General features: G+C 37.4%; 1 protein-coding gene across 5 annotated transcripts in view; it reads left to right on the plus strand.

Moving 5' to 3' along the window:
- LOC110836651 (transmembrane protein 72) overlaps positions 1–5,531 on the plus strand; it is a 69,005-nt gene extending 63,474 nt beyond the window's left edge. For 4 of the 5 annotated variants that reach the window (XM_087358468.1, XM_087358465.1, XM_022078076.2 and 1 more), the window contains 2 exons: positions 288–393; positions 1,056–5,531. In XM_087358468.1, the coding sequence (XP_087214594.1) occupies positions 288–348 (61 nt within the window). In that variant the 3' untranslated portion in view covers positions 349–393; positions 1,056–5,531. Of the gene's footprint in view, positions 1–287; positions 394–1,055 lie in introns of those variants that run through there. The other variant, XM_087358467.1, reaches the window with a different exon arrangement.
- The last annotated feature ends 2,649 nt before the right edge of the window (positions 5,532–8,180 follow it).

Below are 8,180 nucleotides of genomic sequence, written 5' to 3' on the forward strand. Positions count from 1 at the left end.
CGTAATACCATCAACGATGAAGCTATTAAAAGTAAATAGAAGGGATTCTTACGCACAGACAAACATAAGTTATGACACGGGAGGGGGCCGGACATTGTGAGAATCGAACAAATAAATAGACCTAACATTTAATTAGGAGGTTATTTCAGTTTTGTGCCACTTGACTTGTATTCGGGTGTCTTCAAGTTCGAATCTTTACCGAATAATTTATATTTTGCCTCCGCTATTCGGCGTGCAACATCGTGACCGCCACTATAACAAACAGGTGGCACTGTTTTGTCTTGCAGGCGTTATGCTGGTCCTGCTAGCGAGCCTTTATCTCCTGCTAACGTGCAAGAATCGCTTTGAGACCAAGGACCTGCTGCTTCAGAGCAGGGAGGACAGTTATGACAGGTAAGTATCGTCGCTAGTTTCCGTTTCTTGACAAAGCTTAAAAGAGATCTCTACTGAACGCCTCACATCCCAATCCTGATGCCCTTGACCCTGAAGATGGGGTTGTCACGTTTCTCCGAAACGTTGGTAACTACCTACAAGACCACACGGCTTGCTGCTGCGTTACAACCAAAAATAACGCAGTCGATGCCATCAATACCGAGAGAACATCAAATCTCAGACAGCCCTCCTGAATATAGGTAAGAGAACCTCTAAGGAAGCAGTGGCTAGTTAATTAGTGGTCAGAATAATAGATTCTGCTATACATGTTAATGTTCAATAATAAATACCTGTTAATAATAATAATAATAATTTGTTAAAAGCGTATTGTCCCAACAGCAAATTACATGACACAAATAAAAAATAAAATAAATTCAATGGAATTAGCAACAAACAAACCATAGAGTAGTGCATAAAGCAATTAGGAAGACACTGAACAACATCCAGTGCATAGAAGTCTGCTAGCAGGCAGCAAAGAACTTCCCGCTCTTATGTCTTTCAGCTCATAAACAGTTTGGTTGACTTTTAATACATTTCATGCTGTTAGCCTTTAACCTAACAGAAGCCGTGAACCACAGCGCTGCCAACACAGTTGAAGTTATTCGCCCTTTGCCTTCTCACAGGTTTGAGGATATGCCAGAAGTAATCGACGATTCTTTGCCCGGCCCGATTCACGACAGTCTGTCTGACAGTCTGGTAGACCAGGACGTGATCCTGGAGATGTGACAGCCGCCATCTCGCGCGCTCGACTCTGGAAACTGGAGCGAAGGCTTCAGCGTGGACAGCGACGACACTCAGGACGACAGCAGGTCCTCAGCAAGCAGCAGCAGCAGTTAGTTGAAAGGAGACAAACACGGCCATCGACTGTGGTTTTTTGGCTGTAAGAACGACGTCCATGTTCATCGGCAATTTTAGCATCACTGATCAGGTTTAAACTCTTTTAGTGTCAATCTGTTTTATCTTTTTAAACTGCTGACAAGATAAAATCAATATGGAAGACAAATGGAATTATCGGTAAATGCATTAAGGCAGTCTGTGGAAGTGTGATCATATAATGAAAATGCAGTAGTTTGTAGCCTCGGAATATTGAAATTTTGTGAAACACGGGGAAGGCATTAATAGAACAACGTAAGGTGGAAAATAGGGTCTACGTTAAAAAGAGACCAATATCATAAGACGTTAAAGATAGACTAGAGACGGTACGTCATACTAAGTGGTTGCCAAGGTCCACTTAAAAAACAGACAGCTGTTCCGCCAGCCATCACGTGGGTGGGGAAATCATAACCACCTACTTTCACCAATTCCAGGCTTAAGTTTAAGTTATATTTTTCGTTCATCAGTTTACCCACAAGCCACACAAGTGTGAATTTCTTCGAAACACATTTGCACTTTTTAAATTAAAATATGAATCAGCGGTACTAATGTAGTGATTTTACACGCGTTTGAAACTTAACATTTATTGAAACTGGGATAGTTTCAGCCATCTGTAGCTTACATTTCGATAACTGAGTCATGTCGCATAAAACATCGAACATGATCGCGGGTTTGACATGTCTGGACCAGATGTCATAAAATTCTTGCCTTTCCATTACTGTTTACGTGTTTTTAATAACTTCGATAATGTAACAACGGACGGACGTTTCAGACGCTATAAATAGAATCAAAATTGCTTTCTATTATTGTTGTTAATTATTAAGGCTGAAGTTGAAGTCAAATAAATATTAAAGTACATATTATAGTTATAAATTTACTTCAAACATGTATTTCCCACGTGACAAAGCAGGCTATTCATAAAACTGTTGAGTCTGACCTTTTAACCAAAGTGCAAATTTTTGTTCTGTCTAAAGAATGGGAAAATCATTTCCAAAATGTTATATGATATCTGAAAACTCTTCCTTCTTTGAGAGAAGATCGTATTGGTTATTTGTGCCACTTTTGCATACGGTTTTTTAAAGTATACTAAGAAGCTGCTTAGTTCTAAAGACGAATCTGGAATTCAAATGATGTGCGTGGTTACATTATGTGATGCCATGTACATTCAGCAGAAAAACCTGCGACGTTACGAACAAAGTCCATGAGTACGCGTAACATAAGAAAGATATTCACTCGTATGCGTCATTTGACTAGCGTAACAAATAAAAAATGTGACTATTTTCTTTGCATCTTTAAGCGATATAAAACATTAAAAGTAGCGATATTTTGTGAGAAAATACTATTTAATCAATTAGTTTCTCAGGAAGCAGGATGAAAAACAACTTCTATATGCAGTGTATTTTTTACTGTAGTCCGTAACTTTAATTCAGCACGAGGGACACTGCTTCACGGATATTAAAGATTTTAGAAAGGATTGGCAGTGACATCTGCAGTTAACAGTTCCAAGTGCATTTCGTTGCTGTAGTAATGGATCAGCCGACAATTCCATTAAGTTGTTATTCCTGTTTATTTACCAGATTTCTGGGCTCATGCTTTAGTGCGATTTTAGTGACAAGAGTAAAGAGGAAAATTTAAAGTACTTAGCAGATAGAAATGAATGCAAGGACGCCCCGAGATATTCTGTTGTTTCCTCGTTTATTTTATGACGCTTTATGAGCTTCAGATAATATGTTGCGTCCAAAACGAAATGACAGCAGTTATAAATAGCGAATCTAGAATGACTTTAGATGGAATGGTGGTTGGCTGTGTTAAGTTACCTCTATCGGAGCATTTATTTTACGATATTAAGACCATAAAACATCAATCACGTTAACTTATTCCATGTATCTCTGGAATGCGCAAGCAGCTTTGTTTCTGATGTAACCCACTCGGTGAAATATTATATTAAAGTAAATTTAATCGAAAATAAGTCCTTGTTCTTGTTCGGCCCTCGTCATCAAGGCCTACCAACTGCATTCATAACTTTTGAGGTTATGACTCTTTTCATTTTCGCAATGTATTTTCCAGTAAAATAAATACATTTCTTCTCAGATATGAATTGTGAGGTAACGTTCATGATTAGTATTTGTTATTTTAAAACTTACCGCAGAAGATTAACGAAATTTTTTCCACCTCCATTTTGAAGTAAAGATTTTTATGGCGGAATATATATATTGGTGTTTTGAGCTTGACATTAATACATGTGGCTCCATGTATCAATTATATTAAAATTAGATGTTCCAGTTCCTAATACTAGCCTGTGTGCTTCGTGTTTGGAAGTATCAGTGACGAATACCATCATTAACTTTTCATGTAAACTCAAAAGTATTTGTCGCTTTGTGTTACCGCTGAACATTTAAAACAAAATAATGTACCTCAAAAACAGAATGGACAGGCTTGCAGTTAAATGGTGTGTTTATTCTGTTTATGAAATGAATTTACTGGATGCATCACCGTCGAAATGCGAATACAGACGCTAGCGTGTTGTCACCGTTTGAGAAACATCGGTTGATTCTGAAAAAGTTCACGCGAATGAACGCAAGCTGATCAAATTTTTGTATTTAAAGCATGACTCTGATTGGTTGTAGCTTCTCCGATGTTATGAAATCTAAATGTTGTTTATCTGTGTCGCTGTTTTCTAGCAACCATTTTCATAAAGAAATTAATGTGTAAAGCCCACATCAAATATTTACGAGTTACAGAAGGATGGGGAGTACAAATACATTTGTCTAGGTCTGAGTATATTAATCCATTTAGAAATGTACTAAAACACGAATAAAATATCAACGGTATACATCGCTTCAGGCTAAATAAACTCAACACTAGAAATAATTTAACAAAATGTATTCAAAACTTAGGCATTCTTTACGACACGTTCTTATATAATTATTAGTTAAAACATGTACAGTAACGTAGAATAAAATTGTCTGTAAATAATTTAATTTTGGTTAAAATATGAATGTGATATCAAATATTACGACTGATTGTTTTATTCTAATGGGCATGGATATTTCTACCGTTACATTTGCCTTCTGTATGCTACTGTACTTTACATCACTCTGTAGCATATTATCTTTTCTACTACATAAATCAGTTTTGTATGACGAGAGTACAATTTGTCGGTATTATTTAGCTATAGTATTCGTTTTATAATTCATGACTTATATAACAGCGTTTGATTAATTGTCAGGCTACGCCCCATTACAAATTCTCTGCGATGAAAGCAAGATTCAAATGTCTGAAATCCTGAACATCAAATATCAGATAACCTGTGTCCAATACTTCGTTTGAACGAGCCAGTATAATTTTATCGAACCTCGCATGTGGATTGAATTGGAAGAAAAGTGCGTAAGGGGTCAGTATACCGAAAAGTACAAATTATAAATGGTTTTCAAGAATTATGTGCTGCTGTTATTCCTGCCACATACAAGACTGCAGTGCCAATAATTATGGACAGTGTTCTATGACGTAATTATTTAAATGTAACATGATTGGTTAAGCGAGGCCTTGCTCACGGACAAAGAAAGAATTTTGATCTTAACGAAGATTTCTGTCTTCTGGGTTGTTGCGACTTGTACTCTGGTAGAAGTTTACCGACGTTTCAGAGGTCGAAGATTTCTGTCTTCTGGGTTGTTGCGCTGTGTAGTCTGGTCGATGTTAACCAACGTTTCAGAGGTCATACTGCCTCCGTCATCAGGGCGATGACGGAGGCAGTATGACCTCTGAAACGTTGGTTAACATCGACCAGACTACACAGCGCAACAACCCAGAAGACAGAAATCTTCATACTCACCTCTGTGAAAACTTCAAATCTTGCGTTTCAGAGGTCCTTGGTGCCTCCATTATTAGAGCGATAGCCCTGATGATGGAGACAGCAAGGACCTCTGAAATGTTAGTAAACTTCTATTAGAGTACACGGGACTACATCCTAGATGATAGCCGTCTTTGTAATCACCGCCGTGAGAACCTCAAATCCTACTTTGATCCTTTCGTCCTTACTCAGTAGCAGACGTCAGTGTTTCAAAGATGATAAGTGACGAAGATAAGATGAGACGTGTGACCTAATTGTGCGTAATTATAAACTTGGTGCATCTTTTTGAATCAATTCTTACTCTCCTATGTTGACCATGTAAATATTATTAATGCTTTTAGCTTGGAAATATAAATATATCAGATTTATAAAAACACTGTTGTGTTTATATCACAATTCTCCCACTATGAGGTATTTTGTTTACAGGTCAGCTCTTTGTACCGTGTCGCATGACTCGAGGGGGACAAGCTATGTAGCGTCCATTTCGGTTTCGCAGGCTGCATGTTTCGTCTAGTTACGGTCCACAGGCTGACTGGAACGCAACACGCCTTCATTGGAGACAAACGCGAAAGAAGACAACTATTTTTTATTCTATTAGGTACGTTTGAGCCATATAATTTCTTTGCAAGACTGGATAGTTTCATACTTATTTATTCGTAATTTGTTTAGCGACGTTTTCAAACATAGTGATTGTGGTTGTTGGAATCGATAATCAGTGAATTTGAAAGGATGTGGAAGGAAACGCTCGTGGCCGAGTTTTGAAGTGCTCTGCCGACATTCGCCTAGATGGATTGTGGATTACCACGAAATATCTGTCAGGATAGATAGCCTCCTGACCAAGGTTCGAACCGAGGACCAAATAATAGCTTCAGATTGTCAGTGTACCTTTACAATCTTACGTGATGGCTGTGTTGATTTCATTTAGAGCTTGGGTTTCTTAACCAGCTTCTTGACGAAGGAAAATTTCTTTCGTACATACTTTTAATTAGTCGGTGATATAATTCTGTGGATATTTTTCGTGTACAACAACAAATTTGCAAATCTCTTCAACCGAAGTAATTGTCCTTAATCACTTTTGCGTAGTAATGACGAATGGCAACATATGTGTATTGTGGCAGAATTCCAAAGAATAACAAATACTGTTGCCCTATGCAACGTTGTGTTTGGATTTGCCATGTGGTGATTGTACGATACTCATGATTTATAGCTGATGTGGGGTGCTGATACTTTGTTATGCACACAAGGGAACAATCACCATTGTCAGATCATTCCGACGTCTGCGAAACAATGACTCAAAGGGCACCAAGACCGCAGATGGTTTCTGCCTCCGATACATTAAAATTTATGTTGCGTTAACCCATGAAATCACGGTGGTAACTGTGTGTGCCACCTGCTATAATATTAAGTGTCTTTATATTGCTTACAGAGTGTGTCGTTAGTTTGACAGTCGATCTGCACAACAGATTTTCTGTTTATTAGAATTTACTACACGCCAACCTATGATAAAAACGCAACAGAAATGCATTTCTTAAAACTCGGAACAAACAGTGTTTAATTTCCTAAATGATATCAACGAATTATTGTTTTTAATGGAGACGCGTTTGTTTTGTTTCGAGACAGGGACTGATTTTTAAATATGTAGATGCTTCAAAGGGTTGAAGCGCCTCCTGGTGTTGCTGTGTTCTCAAACAGAGTAGAGTGGATTAAACTTGCTCATATTCGAACAGCATCGGATTATATATATATATATATATATATATATATATATATATATATATATATATAACTCAAAAGGTTATTTCTTCCGCAGAGTTACATGATGCTTTCTCAAAAAGAATAACCACTGTCCCATCTGAGTTTAGAACTGGATCCGACGTACTAGAATATTCAAACATTCCACCGTTTTGGGAAGTCTTTCACAGTGGCTGTTGTTGCATTTGAATGTTTGTGTACATCGTCCGTTCACAGTTCCAGCAGAATTTGTTTCTGAAAGGTACAACTCTTGACAGGATTAGCCGTCCATAAATAAAAGGATTATCTCTTTATTCTAGAGATTAGGGACTGAAAAACCTGCAGAAAGCAGCGTTCCACTGTTTATGCAAATGAAATGAAAGAAGATTTACTTCGCACTCCGTGTTTCGAGAGAGATTAATCGATCTCGCGGAGGTGACGGATCGCTTCAATTGCGCTCGCATATCCATTACGAATGCAGAAAAGGAGAAATATTTTCACGTTTTTCATCCATTTCCATTCTAATCTCAAGTTCTACTTTTATTTCATCTCAGTTCGGGAATATTCTTTGCCTTGGTACAAACAAAGAAATAAGTTTGTTTCATGACTTGCGTTTAACAACTGTCTGTTTTTATGACTTTGTTCCGAGTGTCCTTAAAACGCGTCGCAGGACTCTACAGTCCTGTCATTATCTGACTACCGGTATTCCGAAACAATGAAAGAACGTGGATTACTCGTCGAGGTTATGACGTCATGTAATCTTGTACTGTATATAATCACTGCTATCTCACCGTGGAGACGGCTGAAAAAATCCAGTTTGGGTAATAGTTGCGCACACCAGATAATGGCGCACTGATTGGCACTATCGCTTCTATACTTATTTCAGCTCCCCCTCAAGCAAGACTTCAGATTGCAGACACTTGCAATATGTGGTTATCAACATTTCGTACAGTTCTCGGAAAACAACTAGGCATCTCGTACTGTATTCTTCTTCTTTATATGTGATATTTTCATAAAACTTACATATTTATAAAATAGTGTAGTTGCGTCATATTGTGATTTATTGAATTAAAATTAAATTATACTGTTACAGTAACTGTTCCAACTGTAAATCGATTATTCGATATGGAACAAAGAATGATATTTTAATTATTTTAATTATCTTATTTTAAATACATTGTGATCTGACGGAATACCAAATAATTTAATTTTAATTACATATTTATGTGCACATTAAAGAGATTCAGATTTATTTATCTGACAGACGAGAACGAATTAAAACCACTGTCATTGA

Source organism: Zootermopsis nevadensis, unplaced genomic scaffold (genome assembly GCF_977971745.1).
Source record: "Zootermopsis nevadensis isolate Lab colony 2312 unplaced genomic scaffold, Znev_1.0 Znev_ptg000030l, whole genome shotgun sequence".
Taxonomy (NCBI): Eukaryota; Metazoa; Arthropoda; class Insecta; order Blattodea; family Termopsidae; genus Zootermopsis; species Zootermopsis nevadensis.